Here is an 18,313-nt window from a genome sequence, read left to right on the forward strand (position 1 = left end):
AATGATAATAAAGGGTCAATCATCATTGTTACGTGTTGTCTACAGACCATCCAATAGTGGAAGGGAGGTGAGGATGAAATGTGCAGATAAATTAGGGAACTGGATTTAAAAAATATGTAGAATAATAATCATGAGCAATTTCAACTACTAATGTAATTGGCCAGAAGAGTTGGATAAAGTTAAGGGAATGTGTACAGGATTCCCTTCCAACCCAGAATGTAAGAAGCACAATAAGGGAGATTTTTCTGCTGGATCTATTAATAGGAATGAACAAGAGCAAATAAAAGAAGTAGGGGAACAGTTAGGCAATAGTGACTATAATGTAATATGGTTTAGGATAATAATCCAGGAAGGACATGAGCATGATAAAGACCAGGTTAATAGATTGGAGAAAAGCTGATTTTGAGGGACTGAATAGAACTTTGGCGGGGGGGAAATAAAATGGACAACTATATTGGCAAAAATGATGTCGAACAGCAATGGGAAACACTTAAAACAGTGCTCAACAGAGTCCAGGAAAATATATTCCACTAAAAAACAAGAACTTAAGCTTCTGAGGGAGACAGGAATAGTGCTCTGTTGATAGTTAGATGAGGAAGGATGTGCTGTATATTTTAATTCTATGTAATTCACATGGTTCCCGCTGAAAGGTGGCACAGTTTCACTTCAGAAAATATGAGGCTCAATCTGATGCCGGTGTGTGTGTTGAAGGAGGCGCTGGCGGCAAAGGTGTCTGGGGTGCTGCAGCCCAGGTGTACGATGTGGAGCAGCCGGACATCCACGATCCCAACTATGATGATGATAAACAGGTAATCTTGCCTTGGTTTCAGATTTCGATGGTTAAGAGGTGACCTGGTTGAGGTCTTTAAAATGTTAAAATGACTCTCGAGTCAAAAATACTATTGTTGGTGGAGGACTCTCAAATGTTGGTTTTATGGAGGATGTTGTCATATATCCCTATTGCCCTGAGGTGACTAGTGGAGGCTATTGCCATTTATCCCTATTACTATTATTTGGAGGTATTATAGGATATTGTCATAAATGCCTATTGCCCTCCTGTGGTGATATTATTATAGAATCATAGAGTAATTTATGGCAAAGGAGGCCATTCAGCCAATCAAGTCCATGCTGGCTCTCCACAGAGCTATGCAGTCAATTCCACTCCCTGGTTCGATCCCTGTAACCCTGCAAGTCTATTTCTCTCAGGTGGCCATCCAACTTCCTCTTGAAGTCATTGATCGTCTCCGCTGCCAACACCCTTGAGGATAGCGAGATACATCCTTTACTTTTAGTAAAGGTTTGACGACTAGATAACACTGAAAATGTCTGGTTAATACTTTATTAAATCAAGGCAGTGAGCTGATAAAGAATAACTCCTTACATGCAGTGTCTGAGATACAGATAGCAATCACACTCCCTTACCCTAGGAGATACCATCTTTGCTGCTTACGCTAACCTCAAAGACTAGATTGAAGAGTCCCATTTTGAGTTTCTGAATGTTGTCTTATATAAAGAACAAAGAACAAAGAAAATTACAGCACAGGAACAGGCCCTTCGGCCCTCCAAGCCTGCGCCGATCCAGATCCTCGATCTAAACATGTCGCCTATTTTCTAAGGGTCTGTATCTCTTTTCTTCCTGCCCATTCATGTATCTGTCTAGATACATCTTAAAAGACGCCATCGTGCCCGCATCTACCACCTCTGCTGGCAACGCGTTCCAGGCACCCACCACCCTCTGCGTAAAGAACTTTCCACGCATATCCCCCCTAAACTTTTCCCCTTTCACTTTGAACTCGTGTCCTCTAGTAATTGAATCCCCCACTCTGGGGAAAAAGCCTCTTGCTATCCACCCTGTCTATACCTCTCATGATTTTGTACACCTCAATCAGGTCCCCCCTCAACCTCCGTCTTTCTAATGAAAATAATCCTAATCTACTCAACCTCTCTTCATAGCTAGCGCCCTCCATACCAGGCAACATCCTGGTGAACCTCCTCTGCACCCTCTCCAAAGCATCCACATCCTTTTGGTAATGTGACGACCAGAACTGCACGCAGTATTCCAAATGTGGCCGAACCAAAGTCCTATACAACTGTAACATGACCTGCCAACTCTTGTACTCAATACCCCGTCTGATGTTTCATTCTGTAGGACAAACATGTGTACCATTATGTCATCACCACCTCTCTGGGTGTATCCTGTTGCCATTGTTATTATTTAGTTTATTAGCTGTTATCTTTTGTTGCATTTAATATCTTCCAATCTTTATTAGCAAATAAACATTTCCTCTTGTCTACACTGGTAATCAAAGTTCCTACTTTACACTTTCCCTTTGCTGTGACAGAAACCTGTTTCTTTCAGCCTTGTGTGTGTTTTAACCTAACCCCTCCAGCTCAATATTATATAGTGCGCATTAGCTTCTGTTTAACCTATGTGTGCCTATCCTTCCATAGAGCAAGGGAGCATAATCTTAACATTAGAGCTAAGCCATTCAGGAATGAAATCAGGAAGCACCTTTTTGCACATAGGGTAGTGGAGATTCAGAAACTCTCACCCAAAAGGCTGTGAATACTGAGTTAATTAAACTATGCAAGGTTGAGCACAATAGATTTGTTTTTTAGTTGGATAAGGGTATCGAGGGATATGGAGCAAAGGTGGAAAAATAGAATTGAGATGCAGATAGCTCTGATCCATTTGAATGTGGGAGTAGGCTTGAGGGGCTGAATTGCCTTCTCCTGTTCTTGTGTTCCTCTAGTTAGGTAAATTCCACACTTAGCTTGCTGGTGTGTAGTCAAAATGATGAGTCTCCAAGTCTAACAGTGACTGATGTTTGGTTTGTTGTAGGGTGAGACTGTTTACCAAACGGTTGTTCCTGAACTGGATGACTGCGAGTTTGAAAAAGCGGTGACACCAATCATCCAGGAGTACTTTCAGCACGGAGATACCAAGGAGGTTGCTGTAAGTGAGATTCCCATGGCTATCCCATATCGTTCTGCATCAGAAATCTCATGGCAAAGCTGATGGAATCCTATCCCGAATCATTGATGGTTAGGTATCAATCTGAGTGAGACTTCAGAAACTCACTCCACAGAGCCACCCTGTGACCAAAGCCTGTGACCAAATGATACAAAAACATTTAAATATCCACACGATTATATTATCATTAAACGAGAATTAAGATCTAAAGTCTAGCCCCTTTGATGACCTAGCAGGTACAGGCACCTCCTGGTGTATTCCTGAGCCATACAGTTCAGATGGTCCCCGATTTAATTCACAGTCTATGCATACTTTTTCTGAATTCTTTGGATGTGGGCATCACTGGCAAGGCTGGCATTGCCCATCCCTAACTGCCCTGAGAAGACAACTAGGATCAGAAATTAGTTAAGTTCAAGTCTGGAGTCTCATCTCGGCAAGATTGGGTAAGGGCATCAGGTATCCTGTCCTAAAAGATAATGGTGAACCAACAACAACAACTTGTATTTATATGGTGCCTTTATCATGGTAGAATGTCCCAAAGTGCTTTACAGCAGTGTTACCACACAAAATTTGATACTGAGCCACATAAGGAGATATTGGGGCAGATGACTGAATGCTTGATCAAAGTGATAGGTTTTAAGGACCATCTTAAAGGGGGGAAGAGAAGTATAGAGTTTTATGGAGGGAATTCCAGTGTTTAAAGCCTTGGCAGCTGAAGGCACGACTGCCAGTGGTGAAGTGATTAAAATCGAGGATGCCAAGGACGCCGGAACTGGAGGAGTGCAGATATCTCGGAGGATTTTAGAGCTGTTGAAGATTACAGAGATAAGGAGGTGAGGCGATGGAGTGGTTTGAAAACATGGATGAGTATTTTAATAGCGAGGGATTGCTTAACCATGAGCCAATTTAGGTCAGAGAGTGCAGGGGTGATAGGTGAATAGGACTTGGTGTGAGTTCGGACATGAGCAGCAGAATTTTGGAAGACCTCAGTTTTACAGAGGGTAGAATGTGGGAGACCAGCCAGGAGTGTATTGGAATAGTCAAATTTCGAGGTAATAAAGGCACAGATGAGGGTTTCAGCAGCAGGTGAACGAAGGCAGGGATGTGTCAGGCAATGTTACAGAGGTGGAAATGGACGGTCTTAGTGATGGCGCGGATATATGGTCAAAAGTTCATCTCGGGGTCAAATACGACACCAAGATGGCGAGCAGTCTGGTTCAGCCTCTGACTTTTGCCGGGGAAAGGGATGGATTGGTGGCTAAGGAACAGAGTTTTAAAGGAAATAGGTGAGAATATTGCTGATGCCATAACTATAATCTTCCAAAGTTCTCTCAATTCAGGAACCTTTAAATTGAAAAATTGTGCATGTCGCTCTACCATTTAAGAAAACTGAGAAAGGGAAACCAGGGAATTATAGGTCAGTTAGCCTAACATCTGTTGTCAGGAAATTACTAGAGGCTATAATTAAGGATAGGGTGACTGAGCGCTTTAAAAATTTTCAGTTGTTCAGAGAGAGCCAGCATAGTTTTGTAAAGGGTAGATCATGCCTGAAGAATCTGATTGAGTTTTTTGAAGAGGTTATTAAAGTAGTGGACAGGGAATGTTTATGAATGTTATGGATTTCCAGAAGGCATTTTATAAAGTCCCTCATAAGTGACTGTTAGCTATAGTTGAAGCTCATGGAATTGTAGGAAAATTATTGACCTGTTTAGGAAATTGGCTGAGTAACCGGAGACAGCGAGTAGGGATAACGGGCAGGTAGTCTAATTGGCAGGATGAAACGAGTGGTGTCCCGCAAGGATTTGTGCTGGGGCCACAGATAGTCGTCATGTTTATTAACAACTTAGAGCCAGGTATCCAAATGTGCTAACGACAGTAAACAGTGTAGGTGGAAGCACAAAATTGCAAAGAGATGTTAATAAATTAAGTGGGCAAAACTGTGGCAAATGGATTTCATTGTCGGCAAATGTGAGATCTTCCACTTTGGACCTAAAAAGTATAGAACTTTCTAAATGGTGAAAATTTCAAAACAGTGGGGGTCCAGGTACATAGACCATTAAAATGTCATGAACAGGTTCAGAAAATAATCAAAAAGTTTAATGGAATGCTGGCCTTTATATCCAGAGGAATAGAATACAAGGGGATAGAAGTCATGCTTCAGCTATACAAAGCCCTGGTTAGACCACACCTGGAGCACTGAGCGCAGTTCTGGGCACCACATCTTAGGAAGGAAATATTGGCCTTGGAGGGAGTGCAGTGTAGATTTACCAGAATGATAGCTGGACTCCAAGGGTTAAATTACAATGAGAGATTAAACAAACTAGGGTTGTATTCTTTGGGAATTTAGATTAAGGGGTGATTTGATTGAAGTTTTCAAGATATTAAGGGGAACAGAAAGGGTAGATGGAGAGAAACTATTTCCGCTGGTGGGAGTTTAGGACTAGGAGCATTGTCTAAAAATTAGAGCCAGACCTTTCAGGAGTGAAATTCGGAAACACTTCCAGATATAAAGGGTGTTAGATGTTTGGAACTCTCTTCCGCAAATGGCAATCGATGCTAGATCAATTGTTAACTCGGTTTTAAAATGTTGTTAAACAAGGGTATTAAGGGATTTTGGGCAAAGGCAGGTATATGGAGTTAGGTTAAATTAGGCCTTGATTCTATTGAATGGCAGAACAGGCTCGAGGGTCTAAATGACCTCCTTCTGTTCCGATATTCAATGATCTTTGAAACTGCGCTTCATTTTCTGATCCTAGCAATGACTTGTGTGGCAGCGTGACAACTTTCTTTTGTGTCTCCAAGTTAAAGTTGGGGTGTGGGTGGGGGTGACCAGTTTGGAAGACTGGACAGTCTAGGGCTCTTCAGAAAAGAAAAAGCTGAGGGATGATCTAATGGTGGTCTTTTACAATTGTGAAGTGGTTTGATAGGAAAGACATAAAGAAGATGTTTCAACTTGTGGGGGAATCTAAAACTATTGGCCATAAATATACGATAGTTATAATAAATCCAACAAGGAATTCAGGAGGAACTTCTTTACCCAGAGAGTGGTTAGAATGTGGAATTCACGACCACATTGAGCGGTTGTGGTGAATTGTATTGATGTATTTAAGGGGAAACTGGATAAACACATGAGGGAGAAAGGAAAGAAGGATATGCTGATGGGGTGAGATGAAGTAGGGTGGGAGGAGGCTCATGTAGCATAGACCAGCTGGGCCGAATGGCCTGTTTCTGTGCTGTGTATTCTACATAACTCTTTTTGTGCTGGAATGCCTATGTCCAATCATTGCCTGGGCTTGGCTGTGATTCCTGTGTGGTATAGGAGCTTGCCCACTCATTGCCTTAATTGTCAATGGAGAACAGGACAGTGGAGGTGTAAATCAGTTTGACAGTTCAACTTATACAATAGCAATCAGGAAGTTTAAAGATCAAATACAATTATTTACACACTGTAACAAGGTGATAAGGACAAAAGACAGATATTACCTCAACAAGGTGTTCAAACTGTCTCAGCATTTGTTCTGACTCCTCTTGCTCTACCTTCCCCTTTTTAAGGCAGTTTTTTTTTTTACAAATCACCAGCTCCATGCAGCATCCACATGACCATGACATCATTCACCATGAGCTAATTTTCCTTGTATATGAAACTCTGCTGCCCAAGCCCTGTTCACCCATTATCTCTGTGCTCACTGACCTACATTGGTACCTGGTCTAGCAGTGCCTTGAAGTTAGAATTTTCATCCTTCTTGTCAAATCTCTCCATTGCCTCGCCCCTCACTAGATCTGTAACTTGCTCTAGTCGCTCAATCCTCTGAGATTTCTGTGCTCGTCCAATTCTGGCCTCTCGCACATCTCTGTTTTTAATTGCTCCACCATTGGTGATGTGCCTTCAGATGCGTAGGCCCGAGCTCTGGAATTCCCTCTCTACCTCGCTTTGCTGCTTTAAATCACTCTTAAAATCCAAGCTTTTGGCCACCTGTCCTAATATCTCCTTATGTGGCTCAGTTTGTCGATCATGCTCCTGTAAAGTAGCTTGGGATGTTTTACTACATGAAAAGCCCTATATAAATACAACTTGTTATACAGATGTGCTTCCAGTTTGTTTCCGTCAAACGCACTTTAAGGCATGTTGTAGAAAGTTAAGGTGACAGGAGGTGTGGGAGGAGGTGCTGATTCCTGCAGCGTCAGAATCCCTGGGAGAGGATGGAGGTGGGTGGGGAGGGAAGGGGATAAGAGACAGTGGCACACGTTGACACTCTGTGGGTATGGACACAGCAGTTGGTTGATGTAGTGGGTCTACACAAGCAATTGCTTGACACTGTTTCACCACTTTGCAGACCCTCCTGGACCAAATGAACCTCGGCAGCAACAAGAGCAAGCTCCCATTCCTGTCTGTGACCATGTCCCTGGAGGGCAAGGCAAGTCACCGCGAGCTGATGTCTCGTCTCCTGGCCGACCTGACAGGGAAGCGGCTGTCAGTTGAAGATGTGGCCTCGGCCTTTGACCAGCTGTTGCGCGATCTGCCAGACCTCGTCCTCGATACACCCGAGGCTCCTCAGGTACGTGGAACTGATTGATCCTGTCTGTATCTCTGCTATTAGAGGAAGCGTGGTGCAGTACTCACCGCACGTAACAGGTGGGTTCATGCTGATACTGCTATGCATGTTGGACAATTCAGAGAGGTAAGTATATTGCAGTACTGTACTATTGAACAAGAATGAAGAAGGCTGTCAGCCACAGCTCAGTTGTAGCACTGAGAGTGGAACACAGTGTCATCAGGGAACTTTGTAAACAGAGTGCTTAAGTTGGGAATTTTGTGCTTTTTTTCTTTTATCTCCAGCATCAGGCGAGTGTTTGTTTCTAAGCTAGGAGACTGTAAATTTCTATTACTTTACTAAATTAGTAACTAATTAACTAATCAAACAAATAAATAAATAAAAGCAAAATACTGCAGATGCTGGAAATCTGAAATAAAAACAAGAAATGCTGGAACCACTCAGCAGGTCTGGCAGCATCTGTGGAAAGAGAAGCAGAGTTAACGTTTTGGGTCAGTGACCCTTCTTCGGAACTAGCAAATATTAGAAATGTCAAAGGTTGTAAGCAAGTGAGGTGGGGGTGGGGCAAGAGATAACAAACGAGAAGGTGTAGATTGGACAAGGCCACATAGCTGACCAAAAGGTCATGGAGCAAAGGCAAACAATATGTTAATGGTGTGTTGAAAGATAAAGCATTAGTACAGATAGGGTGTCAACGGACTGAAGGTTGAACAGCAGCAAGTACAGACATGAAAAAAAACAGTGGGTAAGCAAACTGAACAAGCTAAGATGAAATGAAATAAACATGGAAAAAAAAGTTGTAAAAAATAACTAAAAATAAAAGTAAAATGGGGGGCCCGTCATGCGCTGAAATGATTGAACTCATTGTTCAGTCTGGCAGGCTGTAGTGTGCCTAATCGGTAGATGAGATGCTGTTCCTTGAGCTTGCGTTGATGTTCACTGGAACACTGCAGCAATCCCAGGACAGAGATGTGAGCATGAGAGCAGGGGGGAGTGTTGAAATGGCAAGCAACCGGAAGCTCAGGGTCCTGCTTGCGGACTGAGCGGAGGTGTTCCACAAAGCGGTCACCCAGTCTGCATTTTGTCTCCCCAATGTAGAGGAGACCACATTGTGAGCAGCGAATTCAGTATACTACATTGAAAGAAGTACAAGTAAATCAACGCAAGCTCGAGGAACAGCATCTCATTTACCGATTAGGCACTCTACAACCTGCCGGACTGAACATTGAGTTCAATAATTTCAGAGCATGACGGGTCCCCCATTTTACTTTTATTTTTAGTTATTTTTCTTTTTTACATTTTTTACAACTTTTTTTTCATGTTTATTTCATTTCATCTTAGTTTGTTCAGTTTGCTTACCCACTGTTTTATTTCATGTTTGTACTTGCTGCTGTTCAATATTCAGCCCGTTAACACCCTATCTGTACCAATGCTTTGTCTTTCAACACACCATTAACATATTGTTTGCCTTTGCTCCATGACCTTTTGGTCAGCTATGTGTCCTTGTGCAATCTACACCTTCTCCTTTGTTATCTCTTGCCCCACCCCCACCTCACTTGCTTATAACCTTTGACATTTCTAATATTTGCTAGTTCCGAAGAAGGGTCACTGACCCGAAACGTTAACAGATGCTGCCAGACCTGCTGACTGGTTCCAGCATTTCTTGTTTTTATTTCAGATTTCCAGCATCCGCAGTATTTTGCTTTTATTTCATTGAAAGAATAGTGGTTAAATAAAATAAAGGTTCTTTATCTGAATGCATGAAGCATTCGTGACAAGATAGACGAACTAGTGGCGGAAATAGAGATAAATGGGTTTAATATAATCCCCATGACAGAGACATGGTTACAAGGTGGCCATCGTTGGGAAATAAATATTCCAGGGTATACAACGTTTCAAAAAGACAGACCGAATGGAAAAGGAGGAGGAGGGTAAATAGACTAAAAGGTATGGTGATAAATAACTAGTGGGGAATATTTGAAGAAATGATTCAAAATGTTCAACAAATTACTAAACAAAAACTGAGAGAGATCCATCTGTGGCTTGCGAGGGAAGTTAAGGACAGTGTTAGATTAAAAGGAGAGGTATAATGGTCTGTAGAATAGTAGTAAGCATGAGCATTGGGAGAGTTTTCGAAACTGACAAAGGGTGACCAAAAAGCTGATTAAAATGGGAACAAAGTAGACCATGACATTAAACTGACCAGGAATATAAATATGGATTGTCAGAGCTTTTCTAAGTACATAAAAAGGAAGAGAATAGCTAAAGTAAACCTTGGTCCCTTAGACGCAGAGACTGGAGAATTTGTCACTGGGAATGAGGAAATGGCAGAGCCGTTGAGCAAATATTCTTGTTCACAGTAGAAGACACAAATTACATACCAGAAATAGATGGTAATCAAGGGGCGAATAGTGAGAAACTTAAAGTTATTAATATCAACAGAGAAAAAGTATTGGAGAAATTTAAAGGACTAAAAACTGACTAATCCCATGGAACTGATGGCCTACATCCGAGGATTCTAAAAGAGATAGCTGCAAAGATAGTGAATGCACTGGTTCGGATTGGAAGATAACAAATGTTGCACCGCTTTTCAAGAAAGGAGAGAGAAAAGAGTTGGCCTGATATCAGTCATTGGGAAAATGCTGGAATCTATTATTAAGGAAATCTTAATGCATTTAGAAAATTATAAGATCAGACGGAGTCAACGTGGCTTTACAAAAGGGAAGTTGTGTTTGATAAATTTGAGTTTTTAAAGGAATTATCTAGTAGGGTAGATAAAAGGAAACGAGTCGATGTAGTATATTTGGATTTTCAAAACACATTTGATAAGGTGCCACACAAAAGGTTAATACTCAAGGTAAGGGCTCATGGAGTTTGGGGTAATATATTAGCATAGCTAGAGGATTGGTTAAAAAGCAGGAAGCAGATTGGGGATCAATGGGTATTTTCCAAGTTGGCAGGCTGTAATTAGTGGAGTGCCACAAGGATCAGTGCTGGGTCTTCAGAATATTAATGACTTAAATGAAGAGACCAAGAGACCTATAAAATTCTAACAGCACTAGACAGGCTAGATGCAGGGAGGATGTTCCTGATGGCTGGGGATTCCAGAACCAGGGGTCACAGTCTGAGGATACGGGGTATGCCATTTAGAACTGAGATGAGGAGAAATTTCTTCGCTCAGAGGGTGGTGAACCTGTGCAATTCTCTACCGCAGAAGGCAGTGGAGGCCAAGTCATTAAATATATTCAAGAAGGAGATAGATATATTAATGCCAAAGGGATCAAGGGATATGGGGAGAAAGTGGGAACAGGGTACTGAATTAGACGATCAGCCATGATCATTGAATGGCCTACTCCTGCTATTTTCTATGTAATGTATTCAAGATACAAAGCCAGGTGGGAAAGTAAGCTGTGAGGAAGGACACAAAGAGGCTGCGAAGAGATCTAGACAAATTGTGAGTGTGCAACAAGGTGGAAGATGGAGTATAATGTGGGGAAGTGTGAGGTTATTCACTTTGGTAATTAAAAATAAAGCATAATATTTTTAAAAAGGGGTGAACTTTTAAATGTTGATGTTTAGAGAGACTTGGGTGTACTCGTATAAGGAACACAGGAAGTTAGCATGCAGGTACAGCAAGCCAGTAAAAAGACAAATGATATGTTGGCCTTTATTGCAAGGGGGATTGGAGCACAAGAATAAGGAAGTCTTTCAACAATTATATAGGGCTTTGGTGAGACCACAGTAGGAGCACTGTGTGCAGTTTTTGTCTCTATATCTGAGTGAAGATATACCTGCCTTGGAGGAGGTGCAGCCAAGGTTCACTAGCTTGGTTCCTGGGATGAGAGGATTGTCCAATGATGAAACACACAAGATTCGGAAGGGGCTTGACAGGGTCGACATAGAGGTCGTTTCCCCTGGCTGGGGAATCTAGAACACAAGGGCACAGCCTCAGGATAAGTGGTCGATCATTTAGGACTGAGGTGAGGAGAAATTTCCACTCCAGAGGGTTGTGGATACTCCATTGTTGAATATATTTAAAGCTGAGACAGACAGATATTTGGTGTCTCGGAATCGAGGAATATGGGGAGTGGGTGGGAAAGTGGAGTTGAGTCCGAGGATCAGCCATGATCGTATTGAATGGTGGAGCAGGCTCGAGGGCCCGTATGGTCGACTCCTGCTCCTATTTATGTTTCTCTCTCTCATCTGAGTCAGAGGTTGTGGGTTCAAACCCCACTATAGAGACCTGAGCGCACAATCCAGGCTGACACTCCAGTGCGGTACTGAGGGGGTGCTGCACTGTCCGATGTGCTGTCTTTCTCGTGAGACATTAAACCAAGGCTCCATCTTCTCTCGCAGGTTGACATTTTTATTTATCATTCGTTTCGTGAGATGTGGGCATCGCTGGCAAGGCCAGAATTTATTGCCCACCCCTATTTGCCCTTGAGAAGGTGGTGGTGAGCTGCCTTCAGGAACCACTGCAATCCATGTGGTGTAGTTACACCCACAGTGCTGTCGGGAAGGGAGTTCCAGGATTTTGACCCAGCGACAGTGAAGGAACAGTGATTATAGTTGCAAGTCAGGATGGTGTGTGATTTGGAGGGTAACTTGCAGGTGATGGTGTTCCCATGCGTCGGCTGCCCTTGTCCTTCTAGGTGGTAGAGGTCATGAGTTTGGAAGGTGCTGTTGAAGGAGTCTTAGTGAGTTACTTTTTTTTACTCATTTGTGGGCTGTGGGTGTCGTTGACTAGGCCAGCATTTATTGCCCATTCCTAATTACCTTGAACTGAGTGGCTTGCTGTATCTGGTATATAGTACACGCTGCTGCCACTGTGTGTGGTGCTGGAAGGAGTGAAAGTTGAAGGTGGTAAATGGGGTGCCGATCCAGCAGGCTGCTTTGTCCTGGATGATGTCGAGCTTCCCGCGTGTTGGAACTGCACTCATTCAGGTAAGTGGAGAGTATTCCATCACACTCTTGACTTATGCCTTGTAGATGACGGACAGGCTTTGGGGAGTCAGGAGGTGGGTTATTCACCGCAGAATTCCCAGCCTCTCCTGCTCTTGCAGCCACAGTATTTATATGGCTACTCCAGTTCAGTTTCTGGTTAACAGTAACCCCCGGATGTTGATTTTATTGGGAATTCAGCGATGGTAATGCCATTGAATGTCAAGGAGAGATGGTTAGATTCTCTCTTGTTTGAGATGGTCATTGCCTGACACTTGTGTAGCATGAATGTTACTTGCCACTTATCAGCCCAAGCCTGAATGTTGTCCAGATCTTGCTGCACATGGTCATGGACTGCTTCAATATCTGAGTTGTTGCAAATAGTTTAGATTAGATTAGAGATACAGCACTGAAACAGGCCCTTCGGCCCACCGAGTCTGTGCCGAACATCAACCACCCATTTTATACTAATCCTACACTAATCCCATATTCCTACCAAACATCCCCACCTGTCCCTATATTTCCCTACCACCTACCTATACTAGTGACAATTTATAATGGCCAATTTACCTATCAACCTGCAAGTCTTTTGGCTTGTGGGAGGAAACCGGAGCACCCGGAGAAAACCCACGCAGACACAGGGAGAACTTGCAAACTCCACACAGGCAGTACCCGGAATCGAACCCGGGTCCCTGGAGCTGTGAGGCTGCGGTGCTAACCACTGCGCCACTGTGCCGCCCCAAAAAAATTTTTTTTTTTTATACCCGGGTACAGTGAGGCCCGGACATCCCTGATTTGTTGCAGAGAGTGGGGAAGGGCTGGGTTGAGAGTCACCAGGGAACCTGGATTTACTTCAAATCATTTCTAGGTGAAATGTGCACACGACTGCGGGACAGGGATCATTTGATCGGGGGATCAGCTCTTTCCTGAGAGACGTGGGTGCTGAACGTGGTACAATCATCAGTGAACATCCCCACTTCTGACCTTTATGGTGGAGGGAAGGTCATTGATGAAGCAGCTGAAGATGGCTGGGCCCAGGACACTACCCTGATGAACTCCTGCAGCAATATTCTGGGGCTGAGATGATTGACCCCCAATAACCACAACCATCTTCCTTCGTGCTAGGTATGCTAGAAAGAGAGCTTTCCATTGACTTCCGTTTGGCTAGGGCTCCTTGATGCTGTAATCAGTCAAATGCTGCCTTGATATCCAGGGCAATCACTTGCAGCTCATCTCTTGAGTTCAGCTCATTTGTCCATGTTTGGACCAAGGCTGAAATGAGGTCAGGAGCCTCAGTGAGCAGGTTGTTGCTGTTTTAAGTGGGGCTTGATGTTGTGTTTCACTTTCTTTAACACAAACACGCCAACCACGAGGTTAGGTAACTAAGTTAAGTTGATTCTTTATTTGAAAATCTGAAACTCTGTATAACAATAACTGGGAGATTCACTAACACGTCTGGTCACTCTGACTGCTCCTAACTTCTGCTCGATGATTAAATGAGAATATACATCATATCCTGTCTGGTGATAGACAGCAGTTTTCGACATGCCCCTGAAAGGTCTACCACAACACTTGATAGCACTGTTGATGATACCTTCCATCACTTTGCTGATGATCGAGAGTAGACTGATAGGGTAGTAATTGGCCAGATTGAATTTGTCCTGCTTTTTGTGCACAGGATGTACTTGGGCAATTTTCCACATTGTCGAGTCAATGCTAGTGTTGCAGCTGTACTGGAACAGCTTAGCTAGGGGCGTGGCTAGTTCTGCAGCACAAGTCTTCAGTACCACAGCCAGGATGTTGTCAAGACTCATAGCCTTTGCAGTATCCAGTGCCTGCAGCCATTTCTTGATATCATGTGGATTTAAAATATCCCATGGTACTATTTGAAGAAGGACAAAGGAGTTCTCTCCAGTGTCCCTATCAATATTTATCCCTCAACCAACATCAACAAAAATATTATTGCATTTCTGTTTGTGGCAGCTTGCTGTGCACAAACAAAGTGATTCTTGACAACGTAGCCGGCCGCTGACGTCATCGGATTGCGCCAACGTGCGCACATGCGCAAACGGGCTCCTGCTCTCCGCGTGTGTTGCGTTCCACATTGCCAGGACCGGTTGGCGCATGCGCAGATGACGTCATTGCATAACGTGGGAGAGAGAGAGCATGGGAGAAGCAGCAGCTGAAGACCTTGGTGGCGGTGGGTGTGCTCTCCTCCTCCTCCTCCTCCTCCTTCCCCCCCCCCCCGGATCTCTCTGGCCATTCAGCAACCCCACCCCCTCCGTCCGATCTCTCCGGCCATTCTCTCCCCACCCCCCAATCTCTCCGGCCATTCCCCCCCAATAGTACATCACGATTGAATAAGTTGCTGCAGTCAGTGCTTAGTCAAACTGTAACCTCACACTTGTAAAAGGGATTAGCAGGGATTGGGTACACAAGGTACAACCAATAAGTTGACTTTAGGAAGGTACAAACTGCTGAGTAAGCACAGTTCTTTCTGCCTAAAATACACAGCACTTAACACACTTTGAGCAACTACTTTTGGTACTGGTTGATGTTTTAGTGCATTTTGGTGCTTACCTAATTTAAATCTAGGTGTTCGAGACTGTGGTACTAAAAGTACTTTCTCATTTGACCCACTCCTGAACCTCTTGGTTTTGGTCTTAGTTTGGCTGACAGTGCAGCCTGGCCTCCTCCTGTTGTTTCCTTGTGGGATTGATATATACTTATGCTCAGGTACAATGGTACAAAAGAATGATCTAAAAGGCTAATGGAATGTTGGCCTTTATCCCCAGGGCTGGAATACAAAGGGGTTGGAAGTTGTGTTACAGTTGTATAAAGCTCTGGTTGGACCCCATCTGGAATACGGCATTTAGTTCTGGGCACCATGCCTCAGGAAGAATCTGTTGACCTTGGAGGGGTGCAGTGCACATTCACCAGAATGATACCAGGGCTAAAAGGATTAAATTATGAGAGCTAGTTGCACAGACTAGGATTATAGTCCCTTGAGTATAGAATACTGAGGGGTGATGTGACTGAGATGTTTACAATAATTCGAGGATTTGATCAGTAGATGGAGAGAAACTATATCCTATGGTGAGTGTGTTCAAAGCACTTTTTCACACAAAGGGTATGGAAACTTCGAACTCCCTCAAAAAGCCGGTGGTCAACTGAAAATTTTAAAACTGAGATGAATAGATTTTTGTTGGTAAGGATATAGAGGGTTACGGAACTAGGGTGGGTCGTTGGAGTTAAGATCCAGATCATCCACTATCTATTTGAATGGCGGAACAGGCTTGAGGGGCTGAATGGTCTTGTCCTGTTCTTAATATTCCTAATTTTCAATACTGGCAACAACATTTGGTCCTCTGAAGGGCTTTGTATATATTAGAAAGAACTTGCAATTATCTAAATTAATTTCCTCAGGACATCCCAAGTTGTTTCACTGCCCGTGAGTCACTTGTGGAGACATAGTACACATCTCCAGCCAAGAAATTGGTCATGTTAGTGTTTCAATTCTGATTAGCAAGACCAGTTCATCCTCAATAAAAGGGTGGCAAAAAAAAATTCTGGTTGAAAAGTTCAGCTGAGCTTTGATGAAAGATCATCGACCTGAAATGTTAACTCTGTTTCTCTCTCCACAGGGGCTGCTGAGTATTCCTCGTATTTTCCATTTTTTTTTCCTGATTTCCAAAGCATTTTGCTTTTGTGTTAGTGATCCCTGAAACCCCTGGTTAAAAACCTCAGTAGCCCTTGCACTCTGAAAGGAGTTGGTCCATTTAGTGGGCCTGAGAATCTACCAGCTTAACTAGGCCTGGTGTGTGCTGCTTTCAGTCCAACTGGCACTTGGATCTCACCCGTGCCATCTGAGGACAAAGAGACCTCTCTGAGTCACCGATTCTGGGTAGGTGAGATTGTCCTGGGGGACTGTTTCACCCTGGTCAGTTTCTCTCCCTTTCCACCGTGTAAGAAAATCCACCGGCCTCAAGTTGGATGGCACCTGAATCCTGGTGCAGCAAACCCTTTGCTTACCTAAAGACAGTAAGGACATCGGCATAAAAACTGAAAGTGCTGGAAATACTCAGCAGGTCAGGCAGCACTTGTGGAGAGGCAGAGTTAATGGCTCAGGTCAGTGACCGTTCATCAGAACTGGCAAAGGTTAGGAAAGCATTAGGTTTTAAGCAAGTGTCTTTTTGTGGGATATGTCAAACATTCCTTGTTCCAGTCCGAGTCAGGCCCCCTCCCTCACTTCTTTTTCCGGTACATTGATGATTGTATTGGTGCCACTTCCTGCTCTTGCCCCGAACTGGAAAAGTTCATCAACTTTGATTCCAATTTTCACCCTTCTCTCACCTTTACATGGTCTATCTCTGACACTTCCCTTCTCTTCCTGAACTTCTCAGTCTCCATCTCTGGGGATAGGCTGTTTACTAAAATTCATTATAAACACACTGACTCCCACAGTTACCTTGATTACACTTCCTCACACCCTGTTTCCTGTAAGGACTCCTTCCCATTCTCTCAGTTTCTCCGTCTCTGATGCATCTGTTCTGATGATGCAACCTTCTGACATGTCTTCCTTTTTCCTCAACCGAGGATTCCCCCCCCACTGTGTTTGACAGGGCCCTCAACCGTGCCCGGCCCATTTCCTGCGCTTCTGCCCTCACCCCATCCCCTCCGCGCCCCCCCCCCCCCCCCCCAATAGAACTGCGACAGGGCTCCCCTTGTCCTCACTTTCCACCCCACTGGCCTCCACATCCAAAGGATCATCCTGTGCCATTTCCGCCACCTCCAGCGTGATGCCACCAAATACATCTTCCCCTCCCCTGTCAGCATTCTGAAGGAATTGTTCCCTCCATCACCCTGACACCTCGTTCCCTTCCCACGGCACCGTCCCATGCAATCGCAGGAGGTGTAATACCTGCCTTCTTATCTCCTCTCTCCTCACTATCCAAGGCCTCAAACACTCCTTTCAGGTGAAGCAGTGATTTATTGTACTTCCTTCAATTTGGTATACTGTACTTGCTGCTCACAATCCGGTCGCCTTTATAGTGGGGAGACCAAACACAGATTGAGTGACCACTTTGTGGAACACCTCCTCTCATCCGAGAGCATGACCCCAAGCTTCTGGTTGCTTGCCATTTCAACACTCCCCCGCCCCCCCCCACCTGCTCTCATGCCCACCTTTCTGTCTTTGGCCTGCTTCAGTGTTCCAGTGAACAACAATGCAAGCTCGAGGAGCAGCACCTGATATTTCGATTCGGCGCTGTGCAGCCTTGCGGACTCGACATCGAGTTCAATAACCAGAGCATGATTGGCCCATTTTTAATAATATTTTTATTTTTTAACCTTGTGCCTGTTTTTCATGCAGACAGAGCTGCTCATTATTCTGCTATTAACACTCTCTCTGGACTAATGCTTTGTCTTTCACCACAAGCATTAACACACCCTTTATCTTTGTCCCAGGACAGCTTTGTTATTTAATCTGTCCTGTCCTCTGCCCTATTTTGTTCTCTTCCCCACCAACCACCCCCACCCCCTTCACTTGCTTAAAACCTAATTCTTTCTAACCTTTGCCAGTTCTGATGGTCACAGACCTGAAACATTAACTCTGCTTCTCTCTGCACAGATGCTGCCTGACCTGCTGAGTATTTCCAGGACTTTGTTTTTATTTCAGATTTCCAGCATCTGCAATATTTTGCTTTTATTCTAAGAACATTTACATTCCGGCTTTGTTTGCTTATTGGCGGAATTGGGTGCAGCCCCAGAGGCAGCTCGGTGGTGTGAAGATGGAGCCCCTCAAAATGGTGACAAAACATGGGACACAGTTATCCAGAATTCTGGG

At 43.9% G+C, this 18,313-nt stretch overlaps 1 protein-coding gene across 2 annotated transcripts in view; it reads left to right on the forward strand.

The window, feature by feature from the left end:
* The window catches only part of LOC137375771 (programmed cell death protein 4-like), a 49,730-nt gene that overhangs the window by 13,741 nt on the left and 17,676 nt on the right, over window positions 1-18,313 (forward strand). The window contains exons 3-5 of one of the 2 annotated variants that reach the window (XM_068043177.1): window positions 712-809; window positions 2,843-2,956; window positions 7,309-7,530. In XM_068043177.1, coding sequence (XP_067899278.1) covers window positions 712-809; window positions 2,843-2,956; window positions 7,309-7,530 — 434 coding nt within the window. Of the gene's footprint in view, window positions 1-650; window positions 810-2,842; window positions 2,957-7,308; window positions 7,531-18,313 lie in introns of both variants that reach the window. The other variant, XM_068043178.1, reaches the window with a different exon arrangement.

This window comes from Heterodontus francisci, chromosome 12 (assembly GCF_036365525.1).
Source record: "Heterodontus francisci isolate sHetFra1 chromosome 12, sHetFra1.hap1, whole genome shotgun sequence".
In the NCBI taxonomy this organism is placed as follows: Eukaryota; Metazoa; Chordata; class Chondrichthyes; order Heterodontiformes; family Heterodontidae; genus Heterodontus; species Heterodontus francisci.